Source organism: Piliocolobus tephrosceles, chromosome 1 (assembly GCF_002776525.5).
Source record: "Piliocolobus tephrosceles isolate RC106 chromosome 1, ASM277652v3, whole genome shotgun sequence".
Lineage (NCBI taxonomy): Eukaryota > Metazoa > Chordata > Mammalia > Primates > Cercopithecidae > Piliocolobus > Piliocolobus tephrosceles.
In genome coordinates this window covers 62,915,658-62,940,965 of record NC_045434.1, presented here as the reverse complement: position 1 = coordinate 62,940,965, position 25,308 = coordinate 62,915,658, and the positions used below count along the sequence as shown (strand labels likewise).

At 44.0% G+C, this 25,308-nt stretch overlaps 1 protein-coding gene across 1 annotated transcript; it reads right to left on the bottom strand.

The window, feature by feature from the left end:
- Positions 1–450: 450 nt before the first annotated feature.
- RHEX (regulator of hemoglobinization and erythroid cell expansion) lies at positions 451–23,741 on the bottom strand. Its single transcript, XM_023186934.1, has 6 exons — positions 23,626–23,741; positions 5,072–5,178; positions 4,730–4,830; positions 3,108–3,251; positions 1,711–1,772; positions 451–1,160 (listed from the first exon to the last, which is right to left on the bottom strand). The coding sequence occupies exons 2-6, from the start codon at positions 5,098–5,100 to the stop codon at positions 960–962; spliced, it is 537 nt and encodes a 178-aa protein (XP_023042702.1). The 5' UTR covers positions 5,101–5,178; positions 23,626–23,741; the 3' UTR covers positions 451–959.
- Between the last annotated feature and the right edge of the window lie 1,567 nt (positions 23,742–25,308).

The following is a 25,308-nucleotide window of genomic DNA, read 5'->3' as shown; positions in this document are numbered from 1 at the left end:
GATTAGAACGTCTAGAACAATGTTAGATAACAAAGGAAATGGCAGGCTTGTGGACATTCTTACTTTGTTTCTGACTTAATAGGACTGTGTCTAGGAGCTTACAGTTAAATATCATGTAATCTCCTGATTTGAGATAAATCATTCTTAATTGAGTTAGCGAGTGTCCCTGTATTCCTACTTGTTTTTTTTTTTTTTTTTAAACCAGGAATGAATCTTAAATTGTATTAGATTGAGCTTTGGGAGATTTTTCTTGGAATAAGAGATTATGATGCTGGTTGATATTTACCAGAATTCCATTTGTCATCTTTGGCTTATAAGAAACAGCAGATTCAAAGGTTGATGGATGGTGGGCTTTGTAAATGCACTATTTAAAGTTCTGAGGGCAGAGGAGGATTACTCAGCAAAACACGTCACTGAAAACGAGGAAAACTACAGGGTTAGGCAACAGGAAAAGAAGAACTGGTGGTGGTTGCTATTTTATTTAAAACTTTTAAAGAAGTTGTTTATTGCCAATAATTAAAGAGCTCAAAGAGAAGTCATTTAACCATGAGATTGCCAAGTAGAACTCTACAACAGCTGATTAAACCTTTTTAAAATTTTCCCTGGGGAGAGACTTCACCACTGTCTCTGCTAATGGACTCCATGGTTCTCATACTTTACCTGAAAGTTCTTCCTAACATCTGATCTGAATCTTTCTTGCCGGGGCATAGGCCTGTTTTCACACCCAAGTCTTGTTTTTGTTTTTGAGGAATAAACAGCCTTTATTGGGTACAGACCAGGAGTCCATGGGTCTTGGGGACCTCTGTGTGTTTGTCAGTTTTCTTCTCCACATTCTTTTTGGCCTGTTTCCATAGACTTGTGAGCTCTATGCCTTGTTTAAGGGGGGAAAAATGGCATTTCCCTACAAATTAAATGTAAGAATCTGTAGAGAACTGGACTCCATTAAAAATATCTGGAATTTATATGGTCACTTGATTATATTCTGCTGGTTCAGACAGAGCAGGGTTGACAAAATACCAGAAATTGGGACTGTGGCTTTCTGGATTGACATTGACATAATCTGTGATTTCCTTTATGTTCTCATAGTCCAGGGTGGAGTCATTTTTTAGTTCTTCAGGGGCTGAAAAGATGACTTGTGTGTAATCCACATCCTCGGTGTCCTTAGGAGAAAAGCAGAGATATGTGGGTCAAGATCCCTACCACGTTTGGAGGATATAAGACCCCAGGACTGAACTCTTACTCAAAGAGGTTTGCCCATGGCTTGGTGGGGAAGATCTGGGTCCAAGTAGCTGTGTCTGAGAGCAGTCCAGGGCAGTGAGGAAGAGTACCAGTGACTTTGTTCCACCTGTCTGCAGGGAATGGGATTACAGATGAGCAGGTGGAGGCAACAGGAAGATGCTGAGACTCAATTCAAGTGAGATCAGGACTCACAGCAGACTTTAGCCCAATGACTGGGGCATGGGGAGAGGGTTTCCCATCGGCACTTTCATTTTTATAGTCTGTTCAGACCCACTTTGTTTGGGTGATCCATGCTGATATGGGTTATGGGTGGAAGCCTGACTCCCCGCACCTGAAGATGCTGTAATGACTCAAGAACCCCTCTTTTCTTGCTCCCACTCCATAGCTGGGGCAACCTGAGTTTTCAGTGTTTCGCAGCAGGAACCCCCAGATGGCATATGTTGGTCTGAGATCAATGGGCACATCCATTACCTGGCAGGCGGGAGGCGAACTGCAGGAGCTGTCTGAGCTATCTGAGGATGTGTCGTTGCCATCTGGGGAGAAATAGAAACGGTTCCTCTTCCAAAGCAAGCCAGAGGGTGTTAAGAGAGGATAGAGACAATGGAAGGGAGAATTGGCTTATTATCAGATAAAGACAGAGGCAAAGCCAGCAACACAAAGTGGGGTAGGAAAGAGAGATACAGAGACCCCAAAAGAGGAAGAAGGAGAAACAGAATAGGGCAAGAGTTGGGGGAGAGAAAGTCTCCAAAAATAGGCAGGGACATGTCCAAGAGGCCAGGCACTGCCGCTTCGTTCAACTCCATCTAAAACTAATTTTAAAAAATACACTAGGTTGACTGTGCTTGGAAAGGGCTGTCTTCTAGAAAGAAAAGTCAGGAGGAACATGCAGGGACAATGTGGCCCAATGCAAACAGCCTTGGCCTCAGAAGTTACACCTTCTAGTCCAAAGTTGTCACTAAATCTAGGCAGATCACATCTCTTTTTGTGCCCTGGTTTTCGTCCACCCCAAGACAAGAGGGTTGAGCAAGGGTCTCTGAGGTCCCTGCCAGCTAAACAATCCCTGATTCTAGCCAGGCTCTGGTGAAGCTTTGGGGCCAGGGGTTAGGGTAAGGCCAGTGCCTCTCCAGTTCTGCTGAAACATGCATATAAGCAGCACCTTCAGGTCCCCACAGGCAGGCACTGAGGCCATGTCTCAACTGAAAAGATAAAATCAGGAGACAGCAAATTCAAACCAATCAAGAGATAAACCAGTGGAAGAAGTGCAATCTCTGGTGAGTGAGCCCCCATCCAGGAGTTGCCTTGTTGCCAAAGCAGTCATTTCCACTGTGAATCGTAACCTATTGGCTCACTTGCAGGAGGGCGATATAGATTTGAACCAGCAGCAAGATTCACATTTACACACTCAGATACCCATGCAGATCTAAGACCATGAAGAAGGGTCCCTCTAGGGACTGTGGAGGAGCCAACTAAGGAGCCAGTCAATAACACTGACATAGCAGCAGCCATGGTGGAGGCAAGCAGAAGCGGGTGAAATTCTAACTCCACTATTAGCTGATCATTCCGAAGAAAAGATGCCACAGCTTTACAAAGAGAAGAGCAGGGACATTTCCCAAGCCCCCTGCAATCATTTGCACACGATTAAACCTGGAGAAGAACTTAGACCCACACAAACTCAGCAGGAACTCCCCCACAAAGTAGAATAAAACAGCTTTCTGAAAAAAGTAGGCTGGCAAGGCTGTCCTGATGTGGGTGTGAGGAATCCTCAGCCTAGAGGTTTGGGCCTGCAGGGTTGCTGTAGGGAGGTCCTGGGTGTCCAGACAGAGCAAAGTAAGCACCGAGACAAGTTCTCCCCTCAACCCCTTACTCACTCCTGTAAAAGGGATCAGACATTGGAATGTCTCTTTCTGTCTGAGTCTCCTTCATCTCTTTGGCAGCAGGTGGATGATGGTGGGCAGGGCTGGGCCTGGGGACCTGAAGCCTGGCCGCTTTCAGTATCTGTTCACTCTGGTGGACTAGAAGGGAGAAGGGAGGGATCAAAAGTGGAAGGTGGCCAGGTGCAATAGCTCATGCGTGTAATCCCAGCAATTTGGGAGGCTGAGGTGGGTGGATTACTTGAGGTCAGAAGTTCAAGACCAGCCTGGTCAACATGGAAACCCCATCTCTACTAAAAATACAAAATTAGCCAGGCATGGTGATGTGTGCCTATAATACCAGCTACTAGGGAGGCTAAGGCAAGAGAATCGCTTGAACCCGGGAGGCAGAGGTTGCAGTGAGCTGAGATTGTGCCACTGCACTCAAGCCTGGGGGACAGAGTGAGACTCCATCTCAAAAAAAAAAAAAAAAAGTGGAAACTGCCTGGGTTCGGCACATCGGCTCTTGAACCAGTGCCTTCTGAACACTGCCCTCAATAAAGCAAACCTTTCAGAAAGATCCCTTCAAACCTCAGCACTGCTGTGCTTAAAACCCTGCCGTGGTTCTGCACCTCACTTGGAAAAAGCCAAGTCCCAGCCTCGGAGGGCTCACTCCTCCCTCCCCTCTGGCTTTCTCCTGCTTCTCTCTGCCCGCTCCAGCTGCCTGGCCTCTTTGCTCTTGCTACTGTGTGCCTAACACGTTCCTCCTTCAGGCCTTTGCAGGTAGAGCTCACGCCTCACTCCCTGCAAGTTTATACTCAAAGGTTAGCCTCTCGGTGATGCCAACCATCCACCAAGCTGTATCTACTCCCTTGCTCCATTTTTCCTCCCTGGCACTTACCATAATCTAGCATATACATGTTTTACTTGTTTATCTTGTTTGTTGTCACATGGAATGAAGGATTCCGAGGGTAGGAATTTTTGTTTTGCTCCCTGTTGTATAACCTAGGCCCAGAGAGTGTCTTAGATCCTCAAGAAATATCTGTTGAATGAATGAATGAACAAACGGATGAATGAAGCTCAACTTAACTAGAGAGACCCTCAAAACATCACCTTGCCTGGTCCTTTCTCTTAGCACAACCAAAGCAGCAGCATCTTGCCTTATTTTCCCTAATTGAAATGCCTTTCCAGGACCGAGCTTCACTACCTTCTATTGTATATCAGTTCAAGAATTTAATCTCTAAGTCTAGCCATATTTCCTTCTGTTGTAATTCAAGGCCATTTCTTCATGTTCAGTCCTTTGGCAGTGATGAAGAAAATTAATTAGACCCAGGTTACACGAGCACTTCCTCATAGGCATTGCAAAAGCTGTGTCTAGGCAGAAGGTCTGGGTAGTGGAAAGATGTGGATGGTCATTTCCAGCCAGAAATAGTTGGTTAAAAGGTGAGGTCAGAGTGGGGATTACCCAGTTACAGTTATGGGGTGGGGCGGGAGGTGCGGAGGGGGAAGGATTTGGCTGGTGGGGCCTCTGGTAGGTTTTTGAGTGACATTTGGGAACTCCAAAGGGGTCTTGTCCTTCTGGAGGCTCAAGAATTGTCTCTGAGAGTGACTAGGAGGTAAGAGGATGCTGAGCCAGTTACCAATTTGCCTGCTGAGCAGGTAGTTGATGACGATGAGGAGGCAGGCCTGTAGCAAGAGGGACACCACCGCAATCACTAAGCCATGCCAGACCTCCATGACCCTGTTGGGAAAGAAAAAGGGGCAAAGTCAGAGATTGCAGAGATGTGAATACAACTGCAAATCTATCCCTGTCCCCGCTGGAGGCAGACATCTGGCATTGCTGCATGTCCCAGGGTAGGTCCCTTTGCCTCTCTGGACAATAAGGCTGGGGGAGCCAGGAAGGGTGGTATGTGTGCTTGGAAGCCAGCTACACCAGTTAGCTTGGTGGGAACCCTGCCCCTGCTCTTCTTGGGCCTACTCACTCTGTCAGCATGATGAGCTCCTTGCTCATAAGTTGGGGCTCAGGCACTTTCGGGAACCGCCCTGGCACCTCGTCTCCCAGTAGTGCCACCGGCAGGGTGCTGGAGATCTGCAAGAGGTAAGGAGCTGGTCAGGACTCCATGGCTCTTTATACAAATTTCCCTTGGGCAAACTCAGCTACTTGAAGATCAATTGTGACACATGCCCAGTTTATTCATCATACTTGCTTCAGTCTCCACTTTCCTGCATGATACATTCTAGACACTTCTCCTAAGGAAATTTAATGAGTAAAGCGCACTTAACATTTTCACTCCCAAAGCTTTCTGTCTAGTTTGGTTTATAAAGGTGGATTCAGAATCCAGATATGAGTTCCTTGTTTGGTATAGATTCAGCGTGTGAAAGGGGTAGGTGGGGAGTGAAAAGCAGCAATGTCCTAGATGGGAGAACTCCCCTTCCTGTTTGGGCTGGAGCTCTCTCTCCACTCGTCCCTGCACCCAGTGCCAAGAAGCACCACAGGTCACCTTGTTACCAGCAGGGCTTCTGGGTTCTTTCTGTAGGAGAGCTGTGACTAGTTGCTGGTAAGGAGGGCCGCAGGGAGGCAGGAGGCAGGGACCCTGGGGACTGACCCAGACAGCGAACGAGAAAAGACTCCAGGAAATTACCTGCCTCTCACCTTCTCGGAGTCCTTAGACAAATTGATAGAAAATCCGTTATTGCCCAGTGATCAGCAAACTCCACAAAGAAAGTTCAGTCAAAATTGACTTGGGCCAGGTAGGATGGCTTGCCCCTGTAATCCCAGCACTTTTGGAGGCTGAGGTGGGCAGATCACTTGAGCCTAGGAGTTCATGACCAGCCTGGGTAACATGGCGAAACCTTGTCTCTACTAAAAATATAAAAATTAGCCAGGCATGTGGCATGTGCCTGTGGTCCCAGCTACTGAGGAGGCTGAGGTGGGAGGATCGCTTGAGCCAAGGAGGTTGAGACTTCAGTGAGCTGTGATGGTGCTACTACATTCCAGCCTGGGTGAGAGAGCAAGACCCTGTCTCAAAAAAAAAAAAAAGGGGGGGGGGGACTTGTGCACAAAATAAAAAGTGTAGAGCCAACACACTGGAAAGAAAACACAAACATGATTGCAATAAAGCAAGACAGGGATTTTTCAGAAAAAACAATGATCTTGAAGGATTTGGTGGCTTGATTGAAAAAGGGGGAGAGCTGTATTGAAAATGTCCTACTTTTGTCTAATTTTGGATGAGCCCCCCCTAAGATAAATTTCAATACAGATCCTGATTTCTCAAGCCTCATCTGGGGTTCCTCAAGACCCCTGCCAGGGCAGCTGCGCAAGGAAGACTGGGCTTTACCAGAAGAGCTTTATTGTATCATGAAAAACATGAAATTTGTGGAAGGGGGCTAGAAGCTAGCCCAGTGTGTTTGAGAAAGCAACAATGTTCCACTTTTAAAGGAATTCTGGTGCTTTAGTATTGATTGTCTAATATTGAATGTCTCATTTGTCCTTAATCACAGATACGATTCTCCCCTTGAGGGGGTCGGCCAGTAGGTTGCCTGGGCTGTCTTCCAATACTACACTCAAAGCTTTTATTTTTTAAGGCTCCTCTTCTACTTTATTTATTTAAAATTACGCAACTAGTAGACATTTGTCGTCAAAGAATTAAAAACAAGAATGAGCAACGCGTTTTAGAAAATCGCCCCAAATTGAGCCGGACACAGTGGCTCATACCTATAACCCCAGCACTTCAGGAGGCCGATGCAGGTGGATTTTTTGAGTCCAGGAGGTCAAGACCAGCCTGGGTAACATAGCAAGACCCCATCTCTACAAAACATACAAAAAAATTAGCTAGGTGTGCCTGGCACATGCCTACAGTCTCAGCTACTCAGGAGGCTGAGGTGGGAGGATCACCCGAGTCCAGGTCGAGGCTGCAGTGAGCCATGATCATGCCACTGCACTCCAATCTGGGTGACAGAGTGAGATCTGGTATCAAAAAAAAAATTACCCCCAATTTTTTTTTTTGGGGGGGGACGGAGTTTCACGTTTTTGCCCAGGCTGGAGTATAATGACACGATCTCGGCTCACTGCAACCTCTGCCTCCCAGGTTCAAGCGATTCTCCTGCCTCAGCCCCCCAAGTAGCTGGGATTACAGGCATGCACCACCACGCCCTGCTAATTTTGTATTTTTAGTAGAGTCGGGGTTTCTCCATGTTGGTCAGGCTGGTTGAACTCCCGACCTCAGGTGATCCGCCCACCTCAGCCTCTCTAAGTGTTGGGATTACAGGCATGAGCCACCACGCCAGGCTGAAATTACCCCAAATCTTATTCCATATCCTTCCAGAAAATTGTCTAAATATTTTCACGAATGTAAGTGCAAGTATATATGCAAATATGTGTGTATACAGAGACAATGTCTTTAAAACATGGAATCATACAGATTGTTAGCTTTTTTTTCTCTCTTAATATATCGTAAACATGTTTTTTGGTCAGAAAAACCCCCATTAAAAGGCTCCAACCTGGCTATCCACAGGCCACATTTGACACCTAATTTTTGTCTGATGAAGTGCTTCAGTGATTTGAATTTGTATGTCCCTAAAATGGGATGTGATTTCTTCACTTGCTGACTAATCCCTAAAGGCATTTGAGTTTGCCACCTTTGAGTTTTACAGTATCATTTCAAATTCCTACCATTGCCCTTGATCAGTGTTTCTCGACAGTATCTGACATTTGGAGCCAGACAAGTCCTTATTGTCTAAAATTGTTTTGCAGACTGCAGGTCATGGAGCCTCCTGAAAGCCCCCCAGTGTAACAGGCCAGTGTAATGGCCAAAAGGACCCCAAATGACCCTACACATTTCCAAAGGCCCCCCTGAGGTAGGAGGATGTGCTCCCAGTTGAGAATCACTGAATTTGATATATGTTCCATTATTTTAAAATTAATACCTTATTTTGGCCCTTTATACAAAACTAGATTGCCTACACCTTCTTCCACATTTGAATATATTCTGAGCATATACTCAGAGCATATACTTTGGGAGAGCGAGGTGGAAGGATCACTGAGGCTGGGAGTTTGACAACAGCCTGGTGACAGAGTAAGACCGTGTCCCCTCTACTAGCCAAATGACACAGAGCAGCTCGTCCAAATGAAAACAGTAAATAGTATGGATGTCCAACAGTCTTAAATACTTATTTCAGTTCTGTTCCCTTCTAGATGTGAATTACTGAACTCAGGGTCTTGGTTTAATAATTTCTGTATCTATAAAATGAGAAGAATAATAGCTTCCTTCTTCACAGAGTTCTTGCATGAGCTCAGTGATTCATGCTGTTTGTAAAGACCTTTACACAATTCCAGGAACATAGGAGGTGTCAGCCTCGGAGCCCAAGCTAAGCCATCATATCTCCTGTGACATGCAGGTGTACATCCACATGGCCTGAAGCAACTGAAGATCCACAAAAGAAGTGAAAATAGCCTTAACTGATGACATTCCACCATTGTGATTTGTTCCTGCCCCACCTAACTGATACGATATAGTCTCCCCTGCCAGTAAGAAGGTACTTTGCAATATTCTCCCCTGCCCTTAAGAATGTATTTTGTACGCCTATGCCAAACCTATAAGAACTAATGATAATCCCACCACCCTTTGCTGACTCTCTTTTTGGACTCAGCCCGCCAGCACCTAGGTGAAATAAACAGCCTTGTTGCTCACACAAACCCTGTTTGGTGGTCTCTTCACAGGGACGCACACGACATTTGGTGCCTAAGACCTGGGACAGGAGGACTCCTTCAGGAGACCAGTCCCCTGTCCTCGCCCTCACTTCATGAGGAGATCCACCTATGACCTCGGGTCCTCAGACCAACCAGCCCAAGGAACATCTCACCAATTTCAAATCGGGTAAGTGATCTTTTCACTCTTCTCCAGCCTCTCTCCCTACCCTTCAATCTTCCTCTCTCACTACCCTTCATTCTCCCTGTCCTTCCAATTCCAGTTCTTTTTCCTCTCTAGTAGAGACAAAGGAGACACATTTTATCTGTGGACCCAAAACTCCAGTGCCGGTCATGGACTCGGGAAGATAGTCTTCCCTTGGTGTTTAATCACTGCAGGGGTGCCTGCCTGATTATTCACCCACATTTCATTGGTGTCTGATCACCACGGGGACACCTGCCTTGGTCATTCACCCACATGTCCTTGGTGGCAAGTCAATTGCAGCGATGCCTGCTTTGGCTGCTCACCCACATTGCAGCCCAGGGCTGCTCACCTCCCGCCCCCTTCTCCGTATCTCTACCCTCTCTTTTCTGTAGGCTTTCATCCTTCACTATGGGCAATCTTCCACCCTCCATTCCTTCTTCTTTTCCCTTAGCCTGTGTTCTCAAAAACTTAAAACCTCTTCAACTCACACCTGACCTAAAACCTAAATGCCTTATTTTGTTCTGCAATACTGCTTGGCCCCAGTACAAACTCGACAGTAGTTCCAAGTGGCTGCAGAATGGCACTTTCCGTTTGTCTATCCTACAAGACCTAGATAATTTTTGTCGAAAAATGGGCAAATGGTCTGAGGTGACTGGCGTCCAGGCACTCTTTTACACATTGGTCCCTCCCTGCTCCCAATGCAACTCATCCCAAATCTTTCTTCTTTCTCTCCTGTCTGTTCCTTCAGTCTCCACCCCAAGCTCTGAGTCCTTTGAATCTTCCTTTTCTATGGACTCATCTGACCTCTACCTTCCTCCCCAGACTGCTCCTTGCCAGGCCGAGCCAGGTGCCAATTCTTCCTCAGCTTCTGCTCCCCTACCCTATAATCCTTTTATCACCTCCTCTCCTCACACCCAGTCCTGCTTACAGTTTTGTTCCGTGACCAGCCCTCCCCTGCCTGCCCAACAATTTCTTCCTAAAGAGGTGGCTGGAGCTGAAGGTATAGTCAAGGTTAATGCTCCTTTTTCGTCATCTGACCTCTCCCAAGGCAGTTAGCATTTTGGCTCTTTTTCATCAAATATAAAAACCCAGCCCAGTTCATGGCCCATTTGGCAACAACCCTTAGACACTTTACCGCCCTAGACCCAGAGGAGCCAGAAGGCCGTCTTATTCTCAATATGCATTTTATTAACCAATCCCCTCCTGACATTAGAAAAAGCTCCAAAAATTAGATTCCGGCCCTCAAACACCACAATAGGACTTAATTAACCTTGCCTTCAAGGTGTACAATAATAGAGAAGAGGCAGCCAAGCGACAACGCATCTCTGAGTTACAGCTACTTGCCTCTGCTGTAAGACAACCCACAACCATGTCTCCAGCATACAAAAACTTCAGAACATCCAAGTCACAGCTCCTTCAAAACTTCCTAGTGGACCTTGCTTCAAATGCCAAAAGCCTGGTCACTTGGCCTCAGAATGCCTGCAGCCCGGGATTCCTCCTAAGCCGTGCCCTGTCTGTGCAGGCCCCCACTGGAGGTCAGACTGTCCGACTCACATCGCCGCCGCTCCTAAAGCTCCTGGAGCCCAAACCCAACGTTCCTTGGCTGAGTCCTTCCCAGATCTCCTCGGCTTAGCAGCTGAAGACTGACGCTGCCTGATCGCCTCGGAAGCCCCCTGGACCATCACAGACGTGGAGCTTTGGGTAACCCTTACAGTGGAGGGTAAGTCCATCCCCTGTTTAATCGATACAGGGGCCGCCCACTCCACATGACCTTCTTTTCAAGGGCCTGTTTCCCTTGCCCTCATAACTGTTGTGGGTATTGACGGCCAAGCTTCAAAACTCCTTAAAACTCTCCCACTCTGGTGCCAACTTGGACAACATTCTTTTACACACTCCTTTTTAGTTATCCCCACCTGCCCAGTTCTCTTATTAGGCTGAGACGTTTTAACCAAATTATCTGCTTCCCTGACTATTCCTGGACTACAGCCACATCTCATTGCCACCCTTCTTCCCAACCTAAAGCCTCCTTCGCATCTTCCTCTCATATCCCCCAACCTTAAGCCACAAGTATGGGATATCTCTACTTCCTTCCTGGCAACTGATCACACGCCCATTATTATCCCATTAAAATCTAATCACCCTTACCCCACTCAATGCCAATATCCCATCCCACAGCACGCTTTAAAAGGATTAAAACCTGTTATCGCTCGCCTGCTACAGCATGGCCTTTCACAGCCTATAAACTCTCCTTACAATTCCCACATTTTACCTGTCCAAAAACCGGACAAGCCTTACAGGTTAGTTCAGGATCTGCGCCTTATCAACCAAATTGTCTTGACTAAGCACTCCGTGATGCCAAAGCCATATACTCTCCTATCCTCAGTACCTCCCTCCACAACCCCTCCATAACCCATTATTCTGTTCTGGATCTCAAACATGCTTTCTTTTCTATTCCTTTGCACCTTTCATCCCAGCCTCTCTCTGCTTTCACTTGGACTGACGCTGACACCCATCAGGATGAGCAACTTACCTGGGCTGTACTGCTGCAAGGCCTCACGGACAGCCCCCATTACTTCAGTCAAGCCCAAATTTCTTCCTCATTTCTTACCTATCTCGGCATAATTCTTCATGAAAACACATGTGCTCTCCCTGCTAACTGTGTCCGGTTAATCTCCCAAACCCCAATCTCTTCCACAAAACAACAACTTCTTTCCTTCCTAGGCATGGTTAGGTGCTTCTGCCTTTGGATAACTAGTTTTATCATCCTGACTAAACCATTATATAAAGTCACAAAAGCAAACCTAGCTGATCCCATAGATCCTAAATCCTTTTGCCACTCCTTTCCACTACTTAAAAGCAGCCCTAGAAGCTGCTTCCACAGTAGCTTTCCCTAACTCATCCCAACCCTTTTCATTACACACAGCCAAAGTGCAGGGTTGTGTGGTCAGAGTTCTTACACAAGAGCCAGGACTGCGCCCTGTAGCCTTTCTGTCCAAACATCTTGACCTTACTGTTTTAGCCTAGCCCTCATGTCTGCGTGTGGTAGCTGCCACTGCTTTAATAGTTTTAGAGGCCCTCAAAAATCACAAACTATGCTCAACTCACTCTCTACAGTTCTCATAACTTCCAAAATCATTTTCTTCCTCACACCTGATGCATATACTTTCTGCCCCCCTCCACTACCTCTCAGCAAGCCAAACTCATTGCCTTAATTTGGGCCCTCATTCTTGCAAAGGGACTACGTGTTAATATTTATACTGACTCTAAATATGCCTTCCATATCCTACACCGCCATGGTGTTATATGGGCTGAAAGAGGTTTCCTCACTATGCAAGGATCCTCCATCATTAATGCCTCTTTAATAAATAAAAACTCTTCTCAAGTCTGCTTTACTTCCAAAGGAAGCTGGAGTCATTCACTGCAAGGGCCATCAAAAGGCATCAGATCCCATAGCTCAGGGCAATGCTTATGCTGATAAGGTAGCTAAAGAAGCAGCTAGCTTCCAACTTTTTTCCCTCAGGGCCAGTTTTTCTCCTTCTCATCGGTCACTCCCACCTACTCTCCCACTGAAACTTCCACCTATCAATCTCTTCCCCCACAAGGCAAATGGTTCTTGGACCAAGGAAAATATCTCCTTCCAGCCTCACAGGCCCATTCTATTCTGTCATCATTTCATAACCTCTTCCATGTAGGTTACAAGCCACTTGCCCACCTCTTAGAACCTCTCATTTCTTTTCCATCATGGAAATCTATCCACAAGGAAATCACTTCTCAGTGTTCCATCTGCTATTCTACTACTCCTCAGGGATTGTTCAGGCCCTGTGACCTCCCTTCCCTACATATCAAGCTTGGGGATTTGCCCCCGCCCAGGACTGGCAAATTGACTTTACTCACATGCCCCGAGCCCGGAAACTAAAATACCTCTTGGTCTGGGTAGACACTTTCACTGGATGGGTAGAGGCATTTCCCACAGGATCTGAGAAGGCCACCATGGTCATTTCTTCCCTTCTGTGGGACATAACTCCTGGGTTTGGCTTTCCTACCTCTATATAGTCCGACAATGGATTGGCCTTTACTAGTCAGATCACCCAAGCAGTTTCTTAGGCTCTTGGTATTCAGTGGAACCTGCATACCCCTTACCATCCTCAATCTTCAGGAAAAGTAGAATGGACTAATGGTCTTTTAAAAACACACCTCAGCAAGCTCAGCCTCCAACTTAAAAAGGAGGACTCTGTCAAGGATAGAGCCCCAAAACTCGCCAACCAAGCAAGTAATTACGCTGAACCCCCTTGGGCATTCTCTAATTGGATGTCCTGGGTCCTCCCAATTCTTAGTCCTTTAATACTTGTTTTTCTCCTTCTCTTATGTGGACCTTGTGTCTTCCGTTTAGTTTCTCAGTTCATCCAAAACTTTATCCAGGCCATCTCCAATCATTCTATATGACAAATGCTCCTTCTAACAACCCCACAATATCACCCCTTACCACAAAATCTTCCTTCAGTTTAATCTCTCTCACTCTAGGTTCCTATGCCGCCCCTAATCCTGCTCGAAACAGCCCTGAGAAACATCACCCATTATCTCTCCATTCCATCCTCACAAATTTTCACTCTCCCAACACTGCACCACTATTTTGTTTTATTTTTCTTACTAATATAAGAAGACAGGAATGTCAGGCCTCTGAGCCCAAGCTAAGCCATCATATCCCCTGTGACATGTATACATTCCACGTATACATCCAGATGGCCTGAAGCAACTGAAGAGCCACAAAAGAAGTGAAAATAGCCTTAACTGATGACATTCCACCATTGTGATTTGTTCCTGCCCCACCTAACTGATACGATATAGTCTCCCCTGCCAGTAAGAAGGTACTTTGTAATATTCTCCCCTGCCCTTAAGAATGTATTTTGTACGCCTATGCCAAACCTATAAGAACTAATGATAATCCCACCACCCTTTGCTGACTCTCTTTTTGGGCTCAGCCCGCCAGCACCTAGGTGAAATAAACAGTCTTGTTGCCCACACAAAGCCTGTTTGGTGGTCTCTTCTCACAGACACGCATGACAGGAGGCACTCAGTAATTAGGTATTATTCAACCCTAAAATCCTCCACCACGATGGTGACTAGAATTATTAAAAATTGGATTGGTCTACTTTAGAAAATTTAGGCAGGCAGGGCATGGTGGCTCATGCCTGTAATCCCAGCACTTTGGGAGGCCGAGGCGGGCAGATCACAAGGTCAGGAGATCGAGACCACGGTGAAACCCCATCTCTATTAAAAATACAAAAAATTAGCCGAGCGCTGTGGCAGGTGCCTGTAGTCCCAGCTACTCAGGAGGCTGAGGCAGGAGAATGGAGTGAACCCGGGAGGCAGAGCTTGCAGTAAGCCGAGATTGCGCCACTGCACTCCAGCCTGGGCACAGAGTGAGACTCCGTCTCAAAAAAAAAAAAAAAATTAGGCATTTGTTTTGAGTACAGTTTGGAGATAAGATCCAGGACAGGATGAGATATGAAAATTATGGCAGATGTCATTATTTAAGTGGCCAATGGCTCTAACCACAATGAGCAGGTTGTTCCTTGGGGTCTAATTACAGACTTCTGATCAGACAGTCAGCAGCAACATCTGCTCACTTGTGCACACGCGCGGGTGTGCACACACACACGCCCCAAATAACCAGGAAATGGGCAATTTAAGGTAATTATGTTGTGAAAAAGCACATGGACTATGTGAGGGTTTGATATGCCTTGTTCCATCCTCGAGGTAGGGACGGTCCTGTCCTCTTAACGCTGTGCTGAATTTTGGCACCCAGACCTCACACTAATGTAGTGCCCTGCCAGGCACCTCAAAACCAAACTTCAGACTGGGCATGGTGGTTCATGCTTGTAATCCCAGCACTTTGGGAGAGCGAGATGGAAGGATCACTTGAGACCAGGAGTTTGAGAAGAGCCTGGGTGACAGAGTAAAACCGTCTCCCTCCTCCCCCCACTAAAAAAAACCCCACTTCGTCCCAATGCTAACAGCATTTATTCTGTTTGCTTCAGACTTGTAAGTTAAGGCTGGATTCCATTTTATTAAGTTTCCCTCCTCCACTGATACAGGAGCTTTCTCATGGCCTTTTCAACAGGTGCAGCGTAACATCAGGGGGGAATAAAAAGACACCCACTTTCCTGCCAGACACCATGCTTTCTTTGGATAGGTTTATTCTAGAAAGAATGGTTTAAAACAAGATCACAATAGAAGATGATTTCTATGAAAAATCATATGGATTAGGCCAGGCGTAGTGGCGCACACCTGTAATCCCAGCACTTTGGGAGGCCGAAGTGGGGGGATCACGAGGTCAAGTGTTTAAGACCAGCCTGGCTAAGATGGTGAAATCCCATCTCTACTAAAAATACAAAAATTAGCCAGGCAAGGTGACAGGTGCCTGTAATCCCAGCTACTGGAGAGGCTGAGGCAGAGAATTGCTTGAACCTGGGAGGCGGAGGTTGCAGTGAGCCAAGATCACGTCACTGCATTCCAGCCTGAGCGACAAAGTGAGACTCTGTCTGAAAAAAAAAAAAAGAAAGAAAGAAAGAAAAGAAAAGAAAAATCATATGGATCAAAGTAATTATAATCAACATTGTCAGCTGACTTTATCCATCTTTTCAAATGAAGTAGCTGTAAACTTTCTTTGCTGTCTCCATTAATTTGTTGTTTTTAACATTAGCTAAGGTGAAATGGAAAGAGGAAAAAAAGAAGGGAGAACAAAAGAAGGGGAAAGAAGGGCGCTAGGGCCTGCCTTCTCCGGGCTCTGTCACTTGCTAACAGTGTGACTTTGGACAGGGAGACGTCTCCTCTAGACCCTGGTGAATTAGGGAGCTTGGCAAAGTACTCCTAAGGCCCTTTTCAGCCCTGAGCATCCTGCTCTTTAAAGGTTGGAGTGAAGTAAGGTGAAAAGAAAGCAAAGCTGGATGGAAATGGAAATTTTAAAAAGAAAAAAATCTTTATTTCCATTTTGTAATATCCAGCCTCCTCCACATTGCTACACTTTCTCCCCCAGTTTAATATGCAGTTTCCAATAATGAAGAAAAGGAGGAAACACAAATAAACCAAATTAATAATATAGGGACTACTAATCTCAGAAACGGAAGGGATTAAAATTTTTCAACAAAAATGAGGTACCAAAAAAGAAGAGATTTAAAAAAATTGTTAGACTACAAAATTTTTTTGATGAAATCTCAGTAAAATGGATAGTTTCCTAGAAAAATATAAATTAACAAAATTGATTCCATATGGCAGGGAAAACTTAGACCAAAACCAAACCAAAATAACAAAAAATAAGTTTAGGAAGCAGCATGGTATCTAGCCGTTAAAGGCAAAGAACCTGGAGTCAAACTGCTTGGGTTCAAATCCTAGCTCATTCTCTGTATGAGCTTGGCCTGGCTATTTAACCTCTCAAAGCCTCAGTCTTTTAATATTTAAGATGGGAACAATAACTATTTTTGGGACTAGATAAGACAAATATAAATGACAACTACTTCTGAGGATGAAATTAGATGAGCTACGTGAAATGGTTATTAGAACTTTTGGCACATAGTAATAAGCATCCAATGAATGCAAGCTATTATTATTTAGAAATTAAAAGCATTGGCTGGGCCCAGTGGCTCACACTTGTAATCCCAGCACTTTGGGAGACTGAGGCAGTTGAATAGCTTGAGCCCAGGAGTTGGAGATAAGCCTGGGCAACAAGGCAAGACCCCATCTTTATCAAAAAGAAAAGAAAAAAAAGAGAAAGAAAAAAGAAAGAGAAAAAGGAAGAAGAAAGAAAGAGAGAGAAAGAAGAAGGAAGGAAGGAAAGAAAGAGAAAGAAAGAAAGAAAGGGAAAGAAGGAAAGAAAGAGAAAGAAATTAGAAGCATTATCAGACTTATCTCCTCAAAACCTGTCTAGATGGTTTGACAAATGAGGAGTTTCAAACTTCTAAGGAACACATAATTATTATTCCATAAGCCAATACAGGGCACAGGAAGAGAGAAACTTTTGGGTCCATCTCATTTATGAATACAGAGGTATATAATGGTAATATCAAGAAGTTAGCCCAGAATGTTGAGGAAATTGATTATAACAAAGATGGAAACTAACACTGAGTATTTTCCATGTGCCTTAATCCTCTCACTCTACAAAAATAGACATTCCCACTACTTCATAGATGAGGAAACTAAGGCTTAGGAAGATTGAAAAATTTGCCGCTTTGCCAGCTGGAAGACTCATGTTTCCTAAACCAAAGGACTCAAAATCCTAAATCCCAATCATGTCAGGAAGCTGTCTTTTATATAATACAAATGCAACATTGATCAAATTTTTAAAATTATGATCTTGGTAAAGTGCCAAAATGTGCTGGATAAACTGAATACTTATTACTGATTTTCGAAGTTAATAAAAGTATGACAATTGTTTCTTACTATAATAAAGAATATAAGTTGGTGCAGTATTGATTACTGCATAATCAGTATCTGACAAAATGGTAAATTATTTTAGCAACTATTTGAGAGCAAGGGTGTATGCTGCAACCCTTATCTGAAATGAGTACTAGAAGTTCTAGTTTCTGGAAATGGAAAGTTCCTCCAATCTCTAATAATAATAAGGGTATTGAGTATTTATTGAGCAAGTTTTACGTGGCAGACACTTTTATATACATTAACTCATCCAATTTCCACAACCACCCCAGGCGGTAGATACTATTATTATTTTTTAATTAACAGAGGACAAAACTAAGACACAGAAAGGCTACCTAATATGCACAAGATGACAAAAACAGTTCATCAGCCTTTGTGCTCAGGCAGGCAGGTGCTGGAGCCTGAGCTGTCAGCTGCTACAGTAACAAAATGGAAGTATAGTTTTGGGCAAGGAGAAATCAAATTCATTCTTATTTGTAAAATACATGATTTTATACCTAGAAATCCCAAAGGAATTCATTGCAAAACTAGAGGAATTAATGAGATTGCTCAGTAAAGTCCTGTAGATATAATAAATATTCTAAAATTACCAGCTATTCTTACTATTATACTAGCAACAGACATAAAAGAGAATGGGGAAAAATACCCTGAGATTTAGCAACTACAACAATAGAAATACCTAAAAATAATATTAATTATAAGAAAATTATTTTGAAGAAAATAAAAATTCATTGAGAGATATAAAAGACTTAAACTCATAAAAAGACGCTATTTCAGATTGAGAAGCTGTAACATTTAAAAATCACTTTTAAAGTTAATTTATTGGGTTAATACAATTCTAATAAAAATTACAATGAGTTTTTTATAACTTGAGGTTACTCTAAAATGTATCTGGGAAAACATAAGAACAACCAAAAAGAGCGGAAATGTTTGAAAAGGAATTGTGGGCTGGGTGCGGTGGCTCACACCTGTAATCCCAGAACTTTGGGAGGCCGAGAAGGGTGGATCACCTGAGGTCAAGAGTTCGAGACCAGCCTGACCAATATGGTGAAACCCCATCTCTACTAAAACAATACAAAAATTAGCTGGGTGAGGTGGTGGGCATCTGTAATCCCAGCAACTCTGGAGGCCAGGGCAGGAGAATCACTTGAACCTAGGAGACGGAGATTGCAGTGAGCCAAGTTTGTGCCACAGCACTCCAGACTGGGGGATAGAGCAAGACTCCGTCTCAAAAAAAAAAAAAAAAGAAAGAAAAGAAAAGGAATTGTTGTAAGGTAGATTTCTGACTACCACTTTTTAAGAGTAGTGTAGATTTGAAAAAGTGTGCTACTGTGTACAGTAAATGTTATAAGAGTAGTCCACAAAGCAAGTGGAGGAAAGGAAATCATTATTTAGCAAATATTGGCCCCAAGACGATGGTTTAGCTACCTGTAAGGAGAACGAAAATAACTTAGATCCAGACCCTAGATAGCAAAATGAATTCCAAATGGATTAAGGAGGTAAATATTTTAAAATCGAGCCATTAAAATTAGAAGAAATTAGGATTGAATATTACTATGTTTAAAATATTTATTAAATCCCCAGATGAGAGAAAACTTTCTCAGTTTATAGGCAATGGAAGAAATCACAAAGAAATACACGAAAAATAGATTTGGCTCTAAACTATTAGAACTTCACATGTTAACAAAATTTAAAGGCAAACAGAAAAAAAAAAACAACCTGAAACAAGTAAGGCAAACCACAGTTTTAAAGATTTTGTATCTTTGGCTTATATAAATTGTTAAGAAAAGCACTAGGGCCCCCAAATAACAAATGGGTAAAGAGTGTAGAGCAGACAATTTGCAAACAATCCAGAACAGACCAAAGCTGTTATGCAAAAGAGCTCTGTACAGTGTCATTATAAAAGTGAAAAATGGGAAGCAATCTAAAGAAAAAAACAAAAACTGGAGAAATGAGGATTGAGGCTTCAAATGGAGGACCATGTGGTCATTTAAAATTACATTTAGGAAGAATTCATCTGGAGAAAGAAATCTGTTCTATGAAAATGTACAATGCAGTTGTATTTAGCTACATAAGATATAATCACAATTTTGTAAAAAGTGAACATAAAGCCGGGCATGATGGCTCATACCTGTAATCCCAGCACTTTGGGAGGCCGAGGTGGGAGGATCACTTGAGCCCAGGAGTTAATAGAACATTGAGATGATCACCTGAATATCTGAATTTCAATCAATCAAATATTTATCAAGTGGTCCATGCACATGATCCTGTGTGAAATACTCTTGATGGAGCGAAGAAGAAAAGGCCATTTGCACTTTCAAGAGCTCATTTGTACTTGGAAAATCAAGACATTAATATGTGAAAAGTCAAAAAGCGGAAGAGATGACGCAGGTGAAGAATAATGAATTGTCAGAAGGAGTGGCATCAATAGTGCTTTATAGTTCAGAGGAAAAAGAGATCTCCAAGCGGTAGAATGTTCAGGGAAGAGTCACTGAGAGGAAATTATTTGAAGGACAGGCAATGGATGGATGGAAGGAGAGAGAAAAGCAATCTAGCTAAACGTGTCTTGCCAACCCTGGCTTTGGGGCAGCTTTAGTGGAATTGATTGTCTTCTAACAAAGTTAGATTTATATTTGACCACACGTAAATAGCATAATGTGGAAACAGCTGAGTATACTGCAAAGAGACCCCTCAAGTGAGTATGGGCAGCTGGTCAGGTGCAGAGACTCAGTGGCCAAATAGATTGTGTTTAGGACCTCAGCTCTGGCCTTCCTAGCTGTGAGTTGCTTTATTTTTCCAACTTCGGGGTTATATCTGTAAATGGGGATGGCACCTGTTTTGTGTTTTTTTTTTTTTTTTTTTTTTTTGATAAGGTCTTGCTTTGTTGACCAGGTTGGAGTGTCCAGTGGTGCAAGCACGGCTCACTGTGGCCTCAACCTCCTGGGTTCAAGCAATCCTCCCACCTCAGCCTCCTGAGTAGTTGGGACCACAGGGGCATACCACCATGCCTGGCTAAGTTTTTAATTTCGTAGTGACGGGATCTTGCCATGTTGCCCAGGCTGATCTCAAACTCCTGGGCTTGAGCAATCCTCCTGTCTCAGCCTCCCAAAGTGCTGGGATTACAGGTGTGAGCCACCGTGCCTGGCCTGTTTGGTGTTTTTAACTCAAACATGTTTTGTGTTTACCATGTGTATGCCGGTATCACAAAAAACATTTTGCATCAATTATTTAATCCTCAGAATAATGACCTTATGAGGTAGATACTATTGTTCTCCCAATTTTACATATGAGAAAACCAGGTTCTAATCCCCCGTGGAGGGGACAGAATTCAGACACAGGTGGTTTGAGGCCAGAGCCTTCACCACATTGCATTCAGTATTGAAAATGCTGGCCAGGCATGGTGGCTCACACGCGTAATCACAACAATTAGAAAGGCAGGGGTGGGAGGTTGGCTTGAGCTCAGAAGCTTGAGACAAACCTGGGCAACACAGTGAGACCCCATTCTCCCCAAAAAGAAAAAAAAAAAGAAAATGCTTGGTAGAGAGCCTGGCATATATGGGTACCAGGGGATGATCCTTGTACCAGAACATTCAACTCAAAATTGTCTTAAATTTATAAATACACCCATTTCCATAAGGCCTTGTAAGAACACTGGGCCCACTTATGATTTTCAGGTGGGAGCAACACAATGTACAAAACCACGAGGTCCTGGGACATCCCCGGTCCTAAACAATGCCTGTTCCTATGACTGTCAATGAGTCACTCACCAGGGAACAGAGAAGGTCAAAACGCCAGGCTGAGGGAAAGGAGGGATGGAGTCTGCCAAATATCATGGGGAAAAGGCCAACAGAGGGTTACAGGATCACCTTCATTCTCATATCAGAGAAATCTTGCCTGGATTCTCTTTGGTTCTGATCACCATGTCAGGGGCCTCACCTCATAACCCCAGGTGGTTGTGAGGCTAGGGCTCATCTGGGATATGGCAGGAGAGCTTAGATGAACATTCCAGCTCAACAGCTTTATACATTCCTTGGGCATGTTATTTCCTCTCCCTGAGCCTCAGTTTCCCTGTCTATAAAATGAGAGGGGTGGGCTAAATCAATTTAGTTCCGACATTTTGTTATTTTATAATTTTTCTAAAATGGACTGAAAAGTGAGATTCAAATTAATGAGAAAGAGCAACTTTGAGCCTCAAATAGATAAACCACATCTCCAGTCACACTTACTTCTAGGTATAAGCACTGCCAATTTCTAGCAGGGAAGCAAGTCATCCAGAGTTTCTAATTAGTAATTTTGGGGAAAGCAGTTTTGCAGGAAACTATTTGAGATAAATGCAATGTGGATGCAACTTCGTTCCAAGACTAAATCAGCAAGAACACAAAAAGTTGCAAGCTACTCAAGCAGTATTCACGGATTCATTTTGCTAGTTCCCACAAAACTCCAGATGAACTGGAAGGGGTCAAATTATTCTGTTTCATCGATTGGCCTACTAAATTTTAGGAAAACTAGGCACCTTCTACAGATTATGCACCTTGTTGGCTGAGACTGCATATATTACACTCCACAATTCATAGCACAGTACTTAGAGACACGGAGGGGACAGGGGTGGAAAAAGCATTTCAATGTGTAACATTCTGTACACATAGCCATTAAATCAATTTCCATATAATAAATGTTGTTTAACCTTGGGGGAGCCACTTAATGTCTCAGAGTCTCACTTTTCTCCTCTTTCAACTGGGCAGTCAAATGTCTCTTTATTTGACTTATTTTCCAGTTGAAGAAACTAAGGCAGCAAGGTGTTAAGGGTCTTGACTGAATCAGTGAAAGAAAACTCTTCTGGAGAACTTTAGCACAGAACAGTTAGACCAGGCGTTTCTCCATCTCTCCAACCCGGGGAGGGTGAGGAGCTCAGAATTATTAGGAGGGCTACATGAGACCATGGAAACGTTCAATACCATTCCTGCCTCCTTGTCAGAATTCAGGGCCAGTGCTGGCTTCATGGGCTTGCAACCCGTGCAGACTAGTAGGGCCCTGTGCTCACAAGGACCCCATGATTGGCCTAATGCTTTGTGCCTGTCATCTTTAAATTCATAATAATTTTTGAGTAAGGGACCCCAGATTTTCATTTTGCATTGGGTTCCACCAATTATGTGACAGATCCTACTCAAGGCATTGAATTGGGTAGAATTGCCAGTGTTCACAAAATAGGTCAACACACAGAACAAGAAGCAGGATCAGCCCATCCTTGGGTACCTGATACATGCTTCCCAGCACCGCAATGTCTGAGCCCCTCCCAGTTTGGAGAGATGGAGAAAGGCCTGATCTAACTCTTCTGTAATGAAATTTTCCAGAAGAGTTTTCTTTCACTGATTCAGTGAAGTCTCTTAACACCTTGGTGCCTTGGTTTCTTCACATGGAAAATAAGGCTCTTAATAGCACTTACGTCTTTAGGGTTGTGAGGAATAAATGGGCCAATCTGCGTAAAACTCTTTGAACAGTCCCTGGCAGATAGTAAGCTCTATATAAGGGTCAGCTGTTTCTGTTTTGTGCTGTTATTAGCTTTTCCTTGTCCAGATGCTCACACGGCCTTTTTCTTTGATGGTGCACATTCTCTGACCTCCATTCATAAAATTTTAAAACTCCCAGGCTGGCTCTCCTCCATCCACACATACTAGTCCTTTGCTGCTCAGAATGTTTTCTCAGGGAAAACACTCCTATGGGATGTTTATGGGGTAGATATTCTCTGAGATCTGGTTCCCATTTGACCTAAAAAGGAAACTTCATAGCTGCTATTGGTGGAGCACTGTACTGGCACTAAATGTACGTTGTCTGAATCCATGTAGCAACCCTGTAAGGTGGGTGTTTTATGCCCATTTTACAGATGAGGAAGCTAGAAACTGAGGCTCACAAAAGGTTAGCAGAGTGAGGATTTGGAACCGGTTTTTGCTGGACCCAAAGTCCATGTACCTTCTGGCCAGATCCCCGATGGCTGCTGCTGCTAGTGCAGACAGATGTCTCAGGCACAAAAAATTCATGTTCATGTCCATAAAGTGTAATCTTAGGCTCACCGTAAGCTGATTGCAGGCTGAATTCCGCACCCTGGAATCTCAGCACATAAACAGAGAATCCTCTCTAAAACTTCGACACATACATGTTCGCAAACAAATGCACATTGCAAACTAATTAAAAATCCTGTCTCCACAGACAGTACTTACCCCAGGGCTATGAGCTCAGCCGGATCCTAGTCTGTGTTTCAGCGACGCCCTAATGGAAACACCTCCCCGACCCGACTCCAGCCCCTACCCAGAAACTTCTGTGTCACTGAGGTCAGTCACAAGTGTTTCAACATTTCCAACAAGGCGGGGACACTGCCACTCAGAAGATAGCAATCTCGCTCGTTGAGTACAGCAGGGCAAAGGGAGAGATGATGCCTGTCTCTTTTGGCCATGCTCTGCCCAGCTCCCTGGTACAGACAGTTTGTGTAGATGGAGATTAGTAATCTCTTTTTCTCCCTGTGGGCACCATTTAAATACTGCAAATACACACGCAGCCAGGTAGAGTGGAAAGGGCACTAAAGGAGGAGTTAAGAGGCCTGAGATCAAGTCCCAGCTCTGGCACCAATGTGTCACATGAGCTCAGACAATTTGCTTTCCCCTAAAGGGACTCATGTTCTTCCTCTATAAAATGAAGAAGTAGGTCTCAGACATTAGCAAAGATCCCTTCCAACCTAGCTCATCTCTGAATCTATATGTGATGTAGTCAAAGATTAAGTGAGTAGGGGAAGTAGGGCAATAGATAAGAAAAAATTTTTGAGGACGACTTCTTTGTCATCAAGCATCAAATGAGGCCAACCAAAAATGGCTGTTACAGTTTGTATGATAACAGCAGGAAGGGAAGGAAGGCTGATTTCAGGCTCTTTGGGAGGGGGGGTCTAAAACCCCAAAATAGAAACTTAAGAGGAAAGAAGAATGGGAGGAGGATAAAATGACCCAGATATAAAACAAACAAAGAAAACAGATTTGTAGGCCTCTACGATGTCAGTCCCTTGCTGTGAACAAATTGCCTGGTGCAATTTGAGTAACAGCTTCTGAGTTAGATATAGTCAGGTTTCAATCCTGGCTGCACCACTTGGTAGCTGGGTGATGTGGAAAAAGTTAGTTAACCTCTCTGATTGTCAGTTTTTTCATCTGTAAAATTGGGTTGATAATAAATACCTGATTTTTTTAAAATCTCATAAGTTTGTTTAAGGTTAAATAATATAAATAAGTAGACAAAGCACTTAACAGAATATCCTTCTGTAGTGAACAACAGATGGTAGCTATTAACATTTTTTTTTTTTTTTTTTGAGATGGAGTCACCCTCTGTTGCCCAGGCTGGAGTGCCATGGTGCGATCTCAGTTCACTGCAACCTCCGCCTCCCAGGTTCAAGCGATTCTCCTGCCTCAGCCTCCTGAGTAGCTGAGATTACAGGTGCACACCACCATGCCTGGCTAATTTTTGTATTTGTAGTAGAGACGGGGTTTCGCCATGCAGGTCAGGGGCTGGTCTCGAACTCCTGACATCGTGATCCACCTACCTCGGCCTCCCAAATTGCTGGGATTACAGGCGTGAGCCACGGCGCCCAGCTGCTATTAACATTTTTATTCTCAAAATGCAAGTCAGAAAGCCACCCCTTGGGCTGAGTCCGTTTCAGGGTTTTATGACCCACTGATGTATCACAGCTCACTGTGGAATTACGTCTATAGCTGCAGTTTGCTTCCCTTTGCAGAGTTCATGTTAAAAACATGAAGCCCCTTTATCACTCATGATTTAAGGAAAGCACTGGTAGCCATGTGGAGTGATTTCCTAACTGGGCTCTCCACCGGCTCTAGGTTTGCCCTGCCAGTGTCAATACACAC